We start from the raw sequence: 14,105 nt of genomic DNA, 5'->3' as shown, positions 1-14,105 counted from the left end.
TAAATATACATATTTTATATTCTCTTTCAGATTATCATTTTTTTTAATTTCGCCTTTTTGGGGATCTATTTCTGCTGTGGTGTATACTGATTCTGGACCCTAGTGAAGTATTTTTTTTTTCTTTTTTTTCCTGCATTTATGCTTGATTGTAAGCTTTTAGTAGTAATTTTTTTTCCTGTGAGAATCCTTGTGACCTATTTGTGTGAATGTCCCTCCACACAGCAGTTTGGTTTTTGTATCTGCTGGGGTCTCCAGGGATATCACTGGCCTAGGTCTAGTCCTTATATTAATTTCTCGGTTTTGGGGTTCCTGAACTATGCTAATGTAGTGTAACATTGAACCCAAACCCATCTAAGATATTTGCCCAAGAGGTTGAATTCTCGGGGAAACAATCTATTAATTTTCTACTTTTTCACTGAAGATTGATGATACAGCTCTTTAAGAGTCCCAACTTTTATGTTGGGAGTCACTTTTGACTCTGCTTCACTTGGACACAGTGCCTTATCTTCTCTGCTGGGTGATAAGACTCAATCCCTAGGTTGTAAAAATAATAACCCCAAGTTCCGCTGTAGTGTCAGTTCTCACACTGACCATTCTGGTTTTCAGTTCTGTCATAAATGGATTTTCCTTTCTTGCGAACTCAATTATGAATTAAAAATTTTTTTTGTTACAAATCTGGTAAGAGGATTTTCAGTTACCTTAGGTTTTGTTTGTCGTTTTTCTTTCTGGAATGGAAAATATTCCCCATCATCATTAAGAGAACTGTACAGACAGAATCTCTTCTCTTTTAAGGCTTCTTCTGATCAGACAGGGCCTAGTCAGCAGACCAGCCTCAGCAGCGGCATTCAGATTATGGCTCAGGAGGGTAGGAGGACTCGCTAGTTTCAGTATGAGGGCCCTTTTAGTTAATAACGGTAACAGAGGTGGCCCCAGAATCACGTAGTCATAACATTGGCATATACAGGTTTGGGTAAGTACATAATCATTTAAGACAAGTCAGATCCATTTACTATAAAATATTAGAAATGAACCAGTTATTTTAGTGTGTTAGTTATTTTTAAAATAAATACTACCAAGAATTTATTGGATTAAGTTTGACTCCTGAAACAACTCTTTAAAGTTTATTCCATGAATACATTATCTGGAATGTATCTTTTGTCCTCTTTCATCATGAGTGGATAGGTTAACATTATATGCTCCCTGGGTCCAGAATTGTATGCCTGCACCAAATGGGAATGTCATTATTTATTTATTTATTGTTGGTAAAGTATATATAACATTTCTCATTTTAGTCATGTTTATGTGCATAATTCAGTGACACTAATTACATTCATGATGTTGTGGGACCGCCACCATTGTCTGTGTCTAGATTTTTCCTTACCCCTAACAGAAACTCAGTGCCCCTTAATCAATAATTTCTCCTTCTCTGTTCCTACCCGTGCCTCGTAACCACTGATAAACTTTGGTCTATGCATGTGCCTAGTCTAGATATTTCTTATCAGTGGGATCATGCAAGGTTTGTCCATTTGTGACTGACTGATTTCATTCAGCATAATGTTTTCAAGGTTCATCCATGTCATAGCATGTATCAGAACTACATTTTTCTTTACGGTTGAATAATATTCCGTTGTATGGGTATACCACAATTTGTTTATCCATTCTTCTGTTGATGGACACTTGAGTATTGTCCACCTTTTTGACAGCCCAAGTGTCCATCAATAGATAAATACATAATATGAATGCATTGAGCAATGGTGTACAAACATCTGTTTGAGCCCTTGTTTTCAAGTCTTTGGGGTATATACCTAGGAGTAGAATTGCTAGGCCTTATGGTAACTCTATGTTTAACTTTTTAAGGAACCACCATACTGTTTTCTACAACAGCTGCACCATTTTACAATCCCACCAGCAAAGGATGAGGGTTCCAATTTCTTCACATCCTCACCAACACTTGTGGTTTTCCCTTTTTCTAATAATAGCCATCTTAGTGGTGGTGAAGTGGTATCTCATTGTGGTTTATGATTTGCATTTCATTAACGTCTAACAATCTTTTCCTGTGCTTATTGGCTATTTGTGTACCCTCTTTTGTGAAATACTTATTCAAGTACTTTGCCCATTTTTTAATTGGGTTGTTTTTTTGTTTTATTTTCAGTTGTAGCAGTTTTTAATCTTATCAGATGTATGGTTCCCCAAATATTTTGTCCCATTCTGTAGGCAGTCTCTTCACTTCATTGATAAAGTCATTTGTTATACAAAAGCTTTTAATTTTGATTAAGTCCAGTTTATCTATTTTGTCTTTTGTTGGCATGTGCTTTTGGTGTCATATAAGAGACCATGGTTGAACACTAGGTCCCAAAGCATTACCCCTGTGTTTTGTTCTCAAGAGTTTTATGGTTTTAGTTTTTACATTTAGATGGCTGATCCATTTTGAGTTAATTTTTGTATAGGGTGTGAGGTAGGGGGTCCAACTTCATTCTTTTGCATATGGAGGTCTGTTTGTCACAGCACCGTTTATTGATGAGACTGTTCTTTCCCCATTGAATGGACTTAGCATCCTTGTTAAAGTTTTGCCTTTTCCAGAATGTCATATAGCTGTACATGCTATTGACATAGTGGTCCTTTTTTTAACCTTTAAAAATTAATATTTATATAAAAGTATTTTCTTAACTGTGGCATAACTCATACTTCCTGATTTAGAGATGTTATGCAGACAATCAGATATATATTCTAGAGCCTAGAGTTCAGGGGAGAGGTATAAATTTGGAAATTATTAGTATATACATGCTGTTTCAGGCCATAGGATTAGATTATATATGGAATGACTAGTAGAGAAGGGAAAGGTCCCAAGACCCATTGTGTTTACAAATCCAGTGAAGATGCAGCTGGTAAGGTGAAAGAAGAAGATTCTAAGTGTGATACCTTGAAAACCAAGTAACGGAAGTATTTAAAGAGTATAATACTATTGAGAGGTAAAATAAAACTAGGCCTAAGAAGTGATCCTTGAATTTGACAAAATGGAGGTTGTCAGTGACTTTGACGAGTAATTTCAATGGCATGGTTTGACCTGAAGCCTGGCTGGCGCAGGGTGAGGAGAGAATGGATCGTAAGAAATGGAGGCAGTGAGCACAGATAATTCATACAAAAAGTTCTGTAATCCCACTTCTTGGAATATATCCTAGAGGAATAAGAGCCTTTACACGAACAGATATATGCACACCCATGTTCATTGTAGCACTGTTTACAATAGCAAAAAGATGGAAGCAACCAAGGTGCCCATCAACAGATGAATGGATAAATAATGGTATATTCACACAATGGAGTACTTACACATTGATAAAGAACAGTGAGGAATCTGTGAAACATTTCATAACGTGGAGGAATCTGGAAGGCATTATGCTGAATAAAATTAGTCAGTTGCAAAAGGACAAATATTGTATAAGACCACTATTAAAAGAACTCAAGAAATAGTTTAAACAGAGGAGAAAATATTCTTTGATGGTTACGAGAAGGGGGAGGGAGAAAAGGAGGGAGAGGGGTATTCGCTAATTAGATGGTAGACAAGAACTACTTTAGGTGAAGGGAAAGACAGCACACAATACGGGAGAGGTCAGCACAACTGGACTAAACCAAAAGCAGTTTCCTGAATAAACTGACTGCTTCGAAGGCCAGTGTAGCAGGGGCGGGGGTTTGGGGACCATGGTTTCAGGGGACATCTAAGTCATTTGGCATAATAAAATCTATTAAGAAAACATTCTACATCCCACTTTGGAGAGTGGCGTCTGGGGTCTTAAACGCTAGCAAGTGGCCATCTGAGATGCATCAATTGGTCTCAACCCACCTGGAGCAAAGGGGAATGAAGAACACCAAGGACACAAGGTAATTATGAGCCCAAGAGACAGAAAGGGCCACATAAACCAGAGACTACATCATCCTGAGACCAGAACTAGATGGTGCCTGGCTACAACCAATGACTGCCCTGACAGGGAACACAACAGAGAATCCCTGAGGAACAGGAGAGCAGTGGGATAAAAGTGGGATGCAGACCCCAAATTCTCATAAAAAGACCAGACTTAATGGTCCGAGACTAGAGGGACCCTGGTGGTCATGGTCCCCAGACCTTCTGTTAGCCCAATACAGGAACCATTCCCAAAGCCAACTCTTCAGACAGGGATCGAACTGGACAATGGGATAGAAAAAGATGCTGGTGAAGAATGAGCTTCTTGGGTCAAGTAGACACTTGAGACTATGTGGAATCTCCTATCTGGAGGGGAGATGAGAGGGCAGAGGGCGTCAGAAGCTGGCAGAATGTACATGAAAAGAGAGAGTGGAGGGAATGAGTGGGCTATCTCATTTAGGGGGAAAGCAATTAGGAGTATATGGCAAGGTGTATATAAATTTTTGTATGAGAAACTGACTTGATTTGTAAACTTTGACTTAAAGCACAATAAAAACTAAAAAAAAAAAAAAGGTTCTGCTGTGAGGTGAGCAGAAAAATGGGGTGATAGCTAGAGGGGGCTGATGGGCCAAGCTGGGTAAGTTGGTTGGTTTTGCTTCTTTTACATTTTACTTGCAAGTATGCTGTTGCAAGGTCAGCTCTTCCTCTTACTCGGTACTTTGACCTGCAAACCTACAGTTTCATATGTTTCGACTGAATAGAAAACTACACCTAGAGGAACACGAAGAACTCCCACAAGAAGGCATGTGTTCATTCAGAAATCCCCACTGTGTTCTCCCATTAGGCTCTGGGAAGACAGGACTGTCACACCCTGCCCTTCCTTCAAATTGTTAACAGTCCAAGGTAGGAGATTGTAGTAGGCTCTGCACAGTCTGTATTTGACTAGGCCTCTAAGAATGAAGAAAAGGCATCCCAGCAGAGAAAAGTGCCTGAATCACAGAGGCATCGTGCTTAACAGGGTGAGGGTGTGTGAGGGGCCTGATGGAGCAGCCAGGGCCTATCTTTGTGTGTGTGTGGCATGGGGGAGATACAAGGGGAGCAGGGGTGCTTTCCAGCAATTTAGGCTTAAGGAACAGAGCCAGGCTATTTACTGAGTTCTGTTAGCTGGTAATCAGATGTATTCTTCTAAATGAGAAGAAAAGAAGCAGTACAGATTTCCCCAAAATTTGGTCTTTGTGGGCTGTAACAGTACAACAGTGGCTTCTCTAATACCACCTTCTCAAGGTTTAGACTGTGAACCCTAATTTTGCCTTCTCACCTAGAAGAAAGTATGGTCCAAAATTTCCCTTATTGTTTCATCTCTTAGAAGTAAGCAGTGTAATTGTTGCATTCAGCTGCCTATTTAAGGTAACACAGGAAATTTGCAGTGCGTTTTCAAGAAAAGCTGATTACCATCTGTTATTAGTAATCACGTAAAAAAATCACTGAGTACAAGCATTGTAAATAGTCAGAGACCCTTACACTAGATGAGAGGAGGGAAAACATCTATCATGTGGAATGTATTACCTTCATACTATTAAAATACGTCATTACCATTAAATGATTTTTGGAATATCTCACTAAGGTAGGGTGTTCTACCCTGTGCCCACTGTCATTTTTCCTCAGATGGAAACTTGTAACATTTACAGGTTTGTATCCAAGGCAGCCAACTCTGTGTGAAGCTGTTCAGAGCCTGCGCCTGCACTCAGGGAGAGCTTTGGAATGAGGGCTTTTTTCAGGGCTCACCTTGTGGCCACCATTCTCGTCTTGACTGTGGATGCAGTACAGTTTTACATCAGTAGCCTCTGTAGCATTAAATAGGTAGATACAAAACCAAAAGAGCACCACTGGCATTCCCCACCCACTGCAGGTTTTTTAAATTAAATGTTCATCTGGGGATAGTGGTTGAGCCATTACCTGAATTTTATAAGCTGATATTCAGAAGTCTGGCCAAAGAAAATGAGTAGTTTTTAGTTTTAGCAGAATTTAAGATTTTTATAAATAAATAGAGGTCACTTTTCTTTTACATGTGCAACTTAAGTTTGGCAAATTAGGGATTTTAAGTTTTGCCAAGTAATAAAAATCACTGTTAGTTTGGAAAATGATACTCATGAGACCATTTCCCTTATATGAGAGGCTCTCACCAGCCCAAATGCAGGGAGACAGGAAGTTCCCACAGTGGCGAGTGCCTGCTGGGCACTAGGGAGAGTATCCAGTGCAGTGATGGATAACAGTGGTCATAGCCAACTTTTCAGCAACCTACATACCTCAAAGTTTGGTACAATTTTAAATACAAGGATGAGGTTAATATGTTGTTGGAAAACGTCTTTTGTAAGTATAATTTTTCAGCTTTTTTCTAACCTGATTAATTTTCTTTAACTTACTTTTATTATACTTTACAACTAATATTTGTGTTTCGAAATAGGGCATATATGTACTTGGTGCTTTCAATTTAATATTTTATTCAATGAAATAACTTAAGCCTATGGGGAAATCCACCTCAAGATTCACCTTTTTATGTGCACTTTAATTTTGCATGTCAGTCTAGGTTTTGCAAAATGGTAGCACACCTTCCTCAGTAGCTTGAGTCCTGAAGGTGGTTTAAATAGTAAAACAAACAAGAGCTGGGCAGGGCCCCTCCTGGAAGGTGGAGTATTGGTCTGTTTAGGTGCTCTTTCTCCAACCCTTTAGATACCTGCTCTCTAATGACTTTAGTTCTCTGCTGGTGGCGAAGTCCTAAGGTGATTAGAGAACTGTCCTCAGAGCAGCAGCAAGAGCCCCGAACTGCTGTCCTGGGCAGTCCTAATATGCTGCACCATTTGTAACGTCAGGCATGGAGCCTGTGCTTGCCTAGGGAGAAGGTAGCCCAGTGGCTGACAGAAGCTCTTCGTTAATGGTCCCGTGCGGGAGGCAGTTGGACGGCTTAGAACATAAAAGGAAAATAATCTGATGGTGCAAACAGGTGCTGAAGAACAGGATAGTCCGCATTGCATTGAAATGAGGTGTCTATGTAAAGAAAGAAGAGGGACGTGGGTGGGAGCAGTGCCACATACTGCACCGGCACATACGTTTTTGTCTTTCTGGCCTTGTGGAGCATCTTTTCAAACAGGAAATATCTTAGACCCTTGTCATTTGTGAGGATCACATCCTAAGACTTTCAAGGATTACAAAAATTATAAATACCACTAAAGCCATCATTTGTTCACAGAAAATGCAATCAACTGTTACAGAAATTTTTCAGGAACTCTTTCACATTCTTAATATTTAAATATGAGAGAAAGGTAATTTATAAACCACCATTTTCTTAGATCTTACACCTTTTCACTTTCTTTTGGGAAACAGTTGTCATACAAAATGCACATGAGTTTAGTATATGCATTTAACTGAGTAGTAGGCACAGTCTAGGCAGGTGTGGGGCGGACGCACTAGCTACGTGACCACTTGCCCATAACAGGCTGTAGCTCATGAAATTCACATCTTTGTCTCAGCTAAAGAAGAGTTTACTGGAAGTCATGGACCTTCAAGGTCATTCTTAAATGTTAACTACCTGTAAAGTCCAGGTGCTAAAGGGTGTGTTGAGTTCATATTTGGGCCTGTGTCTGCCAGTGAACAGTCAGCCTTCGCAGGGTTCCTGGACAGACTGTTCCAGAGCTGCTTTCCACTGCTGTTGAGTCAGTTCCAACTCAATAGTAACCCTATAGGAAAAAGAACTCCCCCTTAGGGGTTTCAAGGAGTGGCTGGTGGATTTGAACTGCCGACCCTTTGGTTAGCAGCCGAACACTTAACCACTGTGCCACCAAGGCTCACATAAAAAAAAAAAAAAGGCTCACATAGCCCCAGCATAATTCAGATCCTCCATAAGCTTCTCACCTGTATTATTGTGACGACTTTCCCCACCTCTTGCTGCTCCCTCCCCTGTACCCCTGTTAGTTTCTGCCAGGTTAATCTTCCTAAAAGTGGTCTCTGTTCCCATCTAAAGGGGCCGGGTAGTTCAGTGGTAAAATTCTTACTCCCATGTGGGAGACCCACCACATTCAATTCCTGGCCAAGGGACCTCATGTGGAGCCACTGCCTGTCTGTCCGTGGAGGCTTGGGTGCTGCTCTGATGCTGAACAGGTTTCGGTGGAGCTTCCAGACTAAGACTAGGAAGAAAGGCCTGGCGATCTGCTTCAGAAAATCAGCCAGTGACCACCCTATGGATCACGACGGTCTGACCTGAAACCGATCATGGGGTTTGTGCAGGACTGGGTAGTGCTTCATGCTGTTGTATGTAGGGTCACTATGAGTCGGCTGATTCCACGGCAGCTAACAAAAACAACAATATTCCTGTCTAATTTTAGGGAAGACTTCCCTACCTGGCCTTTACCATTTCATCTCTCACAATTCACTATGCTCTAACCAAACTGAATAATTTTGTTCCCCTAGGACACACCACATTTTCCTCTGCTGTCTCTCCTCCTTGGAATATTGCCTCTATGAAGCCCTTCCCAAACAGATGTGACTTTTCCTTCCTTTGTACTCCATAGTACTTCGTACCACTTAAACCACTTAGCCTTTTATTAGATGTTTATGCAAACCACAGAATGTGGTTCAAGCTGGAATCCTGTTCATTTCCTTGACCGTGTCTAATACTTACTCAGCACTTAAGTATTAGTTACAATGTAACAGTTTCATCCCCCTTACAATCAAAGCCTTTACATGCATGTACATATATAGTTTTTGTTTTATGTGAATGGTATTTTCGTGTTGTCTTTTTTCCCCACTTAACACATGATAAAGTCTTTTATGTTCATGTATGTAAGTACCTCATTTTTAATGGCTGCATACTATCCTATAAAGTGGATGTTACCTCCTTTCTTTAACCATTGATGGACATATTAGGAAGGTTTTAAATGTTTCTTCTTTAGATAATGCTGCAGTATATATCTTTGCACACTGTGCAGATATATCAAAAAGATATCTTCTTAGAAATGGAGCTATTAGGTAAGAGGGTATGTACATTTTTAATGTGCTAGTGCCAAATTGCCTTCCAAAAACACTTAGACAATTTACATTTCCACCAACAGCGTATGAAAGTACGCATTTCTCTGTGTTTGCCTTTCAGATTACCAACCTTTTTAATTTTTGCCAATCTGTTGCACCAAAAAATGCCCTCACATTAATTTACATTTCTCTGTGAGGGAATTTCTCTGAGAATTTCTTATTTATCCCTCTTTGCCAATTTTTCTGTTAGGTTTTTTTTTTTTTAGTGATTTCTATCACTTTTCTGTAGATTCTGGATATTAATCTTTTTCAAATACATCTTAAATATTCCCAGCTTGTCATTTGTCGTTTAACTTTCTTTATGGTGTCATTTATGGCTTTTAATATTTAAGTAGTCAAATTTTTAGTCTTTTTATTAATGGCTTCTTGATTCTGTGCTTTAATTAGAAAGGCCTTCCTAACCCAAAGATTATAAAAACGTTTTCATCTGATGATTTTATTTTACTTTAGCTTTTAATCCTTTAATTCACTTGGATTTTATTTTGGAGTAGTTTGATAAAGGGTAGTGATAAAATTTTAATTATTTTTCTCTTTCCAACACTATTGAATCCCTTTCCTATTGATTTGAAATGTCACAGTCATAAAGTTCTCTGTATGTCTGGCTGTATTTCTGGATTTTCTCTTCTGTCCACCAATATTTTTATTTATTCCTGTCCTAATACCACAGTTTTATCCTTTTGCATTGTCTCTTCAATATGAACTTTAGAATCAACTTGTGGGTTACATAATTTTTTTGTTTTTATCTTGCTGGGATTTTTTGTTTGGATTGCATTTAATTTATGGATTACTTGGGGGAGAATGAACATCTTTGCAATATTGAACCACCCATTTTGGACCCTATAGGGGTCCTATTTAATCATTCTTTTTATCCTTTCATAAAGTTTTATAGTTGTTTCCTCTGGATGGTGTGTACCTTTTTGTTAGATTTCTTCCTTGGTATTTTATAGTTTCTGTGGCCACTGTGAGTAGGATCCTTTTTCCCGTTATGTTTCTTATTGGTTTTTGCTACTAAATAATAAAACAATTGATTTTTGTGTGTTGATTTTATTTTTGACTATCTTATTAGTCTTATTAGTTTTTCAGTTAATTGCTTGGATTTCTAATACACAATTGTATCACCTGCGAAAACAGTGACGGGTTTATATATATTTTTCCCAATATTTAGAGTAGCCATAAAAGGAGATATCTTATTCTTAGCTTTAGGGGAAATGCTCTATATGTTTTAACATTAAACTTGATGCTTGCTGTGGATATCTGATAAAATTACTTTGTCAGATTAAGAAAATTTTCCTCTTCTTCACTTACTGAAGATTTTTATCAAAATTTAGTGTTACACTGCATCAAAGTACTTTTTTGACATCTATTAAGGTAATCATTTTTTTTCTTTTAATCTATTAATGCAGTGAATTAGCTTAAAAATTCTTTTCTGTCGTATCATTCTTGCCTTCTTGTGGTAAACACAACCTGGTAATGATATATTCTTTTTTAAAGACTCTCACTACTAAATTCAGTTTTATTTAAATGTTTATATCTATATTCATAAGTAGTATAGGCCTATACTTTTTTTTTTTTCCTTATTTCCTGTGTTTCTCCTTGCTATATAATAGTTTGTTTACTTGGGTACCATGAAGAGTTGATAATATTTACTCAAAATTATCTGAGCCTGATGGCTGTAAAAGATGGAATTTTGACTGCTTTCTCAATTTTAACTGTCATATTCAAGGTGTGTTTAATATCCTAGCCACTTCTCTTTGATCTTGAGCGAGTTACAAACCTTCATTGGCTCTCAGTTTTCTTAATGGTAAAATGGAGGTAAGGAAACCTAGCTCCCAGTATTGTTGTAAGGATTAAATGAGATATGATTGCTTAGCATAGTGCCTCACACGTAAGGTAAATGTTCATCAATAGCAATCACTATTACCATTGTTACTAACACAATTTACTTAATCATCCCCTACTCTTGCACAGTGGGCTTTTGAACTCCACATTGGACAGAGAGAGAGGGTACAAAGATAATCTAATACTCCAGTCAGGAATGGTAGGCGTGACAACTCCATTTGACACATCCCTTGGTGAATCTAGATCTTTCTCAGGACCAGAGCTTTTTCCTGCAGTGTTATCTCAGCATACTATCTGTGGGGCCAGGGTGCACCGCCTCGGTTGTACAGGGAGCCAAGGCAGAAGTGGAACACCCCCATCCCACCTGTAGCTTGTTCTTCATGTTGGGCATGCTTATTTATAGTAGTTATTGAAGATTTTTAACTAGAATGGAAAGATAACTTTTTTAAAAAAGTCATTTGAAAGCTCGGGATCATGATGAATAAAGCTATGGAAAAGCAGTCTTCACATGACTGGTCCCAAAAACATTCTCTGAGAAAAAAAAATTTTTTTTTTTTTTTTAGGGAAATACGGAGTGTTTTATCTCCATCCTTTTGAAAGGAACATAAAATGTTAGGCTGAGATAGATGTATAAAGTAGAAAATGGAGGCTTGTTGCAGTCTCATCAACAAGCAGACTATGGTTTTTTCCAGTCTTTACTACTTCAGAGACCTTCCTCTGATATTTAAAATGTATTTATGTTGAGTCATTTCTTTCTCTTTTGCTGGTGAACCAGAAGATCATGAAATGATTTTGCAGAAGCAGTAGCATTACGTTCAGTTTCCTTTTTTGAATATATCAGATAAGAGGCTTGCAAATGGAAGTGAGTCTGCCTACATCCTTTGTATGGTAATGGCAATGGTGTTGCCTTTTATCACTGGTACAGCATTTATTAGTTCATAAAACCCGCTTCCGAAAGACGTAAGGGCTTTTGTGTGTGTACTTTAGATGAAAGTTTACAGTGCAAATTAGTTTCTCAAAAATTTATACACAAATTGTTTTGTGACATTGGCAATCCTCGCAATGTATACTATCCTCCCCTTTCGACCCAAGGTTCTCTGTGTCCATTCATCAGGTTTTGTCTCTTCCTCCTCCTCATCTTTGCTTTTGAGCAGGTGTTGCTTCTTTGGGCTCGTATACTTGATTGAACTAAGAAGCACGTTCCTCACTTGTATTATTATTTGTTTTATAGACCTATCTAATCTTTGGCTGAAAGACTTCAGGAGTGGCTTCAGTTCTGAGTTAGCAAAATGTTCAAGGGCCATGGTCCCGTGAGTTCCTCCAGTCTCTGTCAGACCAGTAAGTCTGGTCTTTTTTGGTGAATTTGAATTTTGGTCTACATTTTTTTCATGCTCTGTCCAGGACCCTCTATTGTGATCCCTGTCAGAGCAGTTGGCCATGGTAGCTGGGTACCATTTAGTTCTTCTGGGCTCAGGTTGATGGAGGCTGTGGTTCATGTGGTCCGTTAGTCCTTTGGACTAATATTTTATGTCTTTGATTTTCTTCATTCCCCTTTGCTACAGACCAGATGGAACCAGCAGTTGTATCTTAGATGGCTGCTTGCAAGCTTTTAAGACCCCAGATACTACTCACCAAAGTAGGATATAGAACATTTTCTTTATGAACTATGTTATGCCAGTTGACCTCGATGTCCCCGAGACCGTAGTCCCCAGCCCTGAGCCCCAGTAACTCAGTCCCTCAGGGTGTTTGGATGTATCTAGGAAACTTCTATGACTTTGCCTTGGTCAGGTTGTGCAGACTTCCCCTATATTGTGTGTTGTTTTTCCCTTCACCGAAATTAACGCTTGTCTGCTATCTAGTTTGTGATTTCCCCACACCCCTCCCCTCCCTTTCAGCCATCAAAGGTTGCTTTTTTCTATGTGTAAACCTTTTCTTGGGTTTTTATAATATTGGTCTCATACAGTATTTGTGTTTTTGTGATTGACTTATTTCACTCAGCATAATGTCCTCCAGAGTCATCCATGTTGTGAGATGTTTCAGGGACCAAGGGCTTTTTGGTGAATGGTGACCACAATAGGAACATGCTAGATTTTGACAGTCAAACCACTTTTAATTTTGCTTCTTCTTTTAGTGTTTAGAAACTACTAGTTTACCAAGGGTGCCAGGGTGATGCCATGACCAAATGGAAATCAGTGTACATGTTTGAAATTAGGATTTCTAAATCTGTGATCAGAAAGGTGAAAATTTTGAGGTTCAGCTCAGCTTAAGCCTTGAAATTGCTTTCTCTGAACCAAAATTTCTGATTGGTAAAAAGCTCAGAGATCCGAGGTACAAAAGCAGCATAAGAGGCTGACTCTAGTAATCTTTATAGCATTAGAAGAAGGGAAAGGCAACAGTTCCAGAGAGTCCTGTATTTTCCCCATAGACTAAGGGCCTCTTTGCTAACTGTAGCCCACACACACTTAACATCATTGGTCAGCAGGTGCCCCTAACAGGTGAGCATCAGTGGAAACAGTCCCTCTAGTAAGTTAAAGCCTGAGAAGGAGTCTACTAAAAAGTTTCATTTTCTGAAATTTTCACAGTATTTATGTTTTTACTTAAGGGAGTGTTGTGTCATGGAGTGTGAAAATAGAGAAGGATTAAGGACCCTGGGGCACTGGAAATACGCCTGGCAGTTTCCAGTACTAGCCAAGCAGCAAGGTTTCGGTCCTCTTTATTTTTCTACCTCTTACTATACTCTACTTTTATCCTTGAAAATACTGGGGAAGTTATTTCATGATGTTATTCAAATTAACTGTTTTATATATATATTACTGTATACTATATATATCATAATACTGTTATATTGTTATGGTATTTTTCCTTTAAAACACCAATGACTTCTTTTTCTAGAGCAATAATGAAATTTCATAGCATGAAAATGGAAGAAATCAATAAAATTATTCGTGAACTGTGGCGAAATACTTATCGCGGACAAGGTAACTAACGTGGTGTATCATGAACTTTCTTTCCAAAGCCCTGTCCCCAGCCTTGGCCCATATGACTTCGCATCATATCAGTATTATCTTCCTGGATCCCTTTCTGAACATCTCTTTAAGATTTTCTAAGAATTCTTATCTTGACAACATCTTATAGCAAGAAGAAAATGCAGTTTCTATTCCAAAGCCTGACAGGACTTGAATATTTGGCTGCGGTGCACAGTATATTTAGCTGATGAAGTAATAGGTTCTGTCAAAGTGTAGATAGGGATAAGCCGAAGTGCGATAAGAAGAAAACTGTCAGGAGGAAA

General features: G+C 38.6%; 1 protein-coding gene across 1 annotated transcript in view; it reads left to right on the top strand.

Annotated features, from left to right (window-relative positions):
* RAD50 (RAD50 double strand break repair protein) overlaps window positions 1–14,105 on the top strand; it is a 90,408-nt gene that overhangs the window by 67,638 nt on the left and 8,665 nt on the right. The window contains exon 22 of the mRNA XM_049872603.1: window positions 13,709–13,794. Within this exon, the coding sequence (XP_049728560.1) occupies window positions 13,709–13,794 (86 nt within the window). The remainder of the gene's footprint in view (window positions 1–13,708; window positions 13,795–14,105) is intronic.

The sequence above is a fragment of the Elephas maximus genome, chromosome 2 (assembly GCF_024166365.1).
Source record: "Elephas maximus indicus isolate mEleMax1 chromosome 2, mEleMax1 primary haplotype, whole genome shotgun sequence".
Taxonomy (NCBI): domain Eukaryota; kingdom Metazoa; phylum Chordata; class Mammalia; order Proboscidea; family Elephantidae; genus Elephas; species Elephas maximus.
Note: the sequence above shows the minus strand (reverse complement) of the source record. Positions and strands in the feature narration are given on the sequence as shown.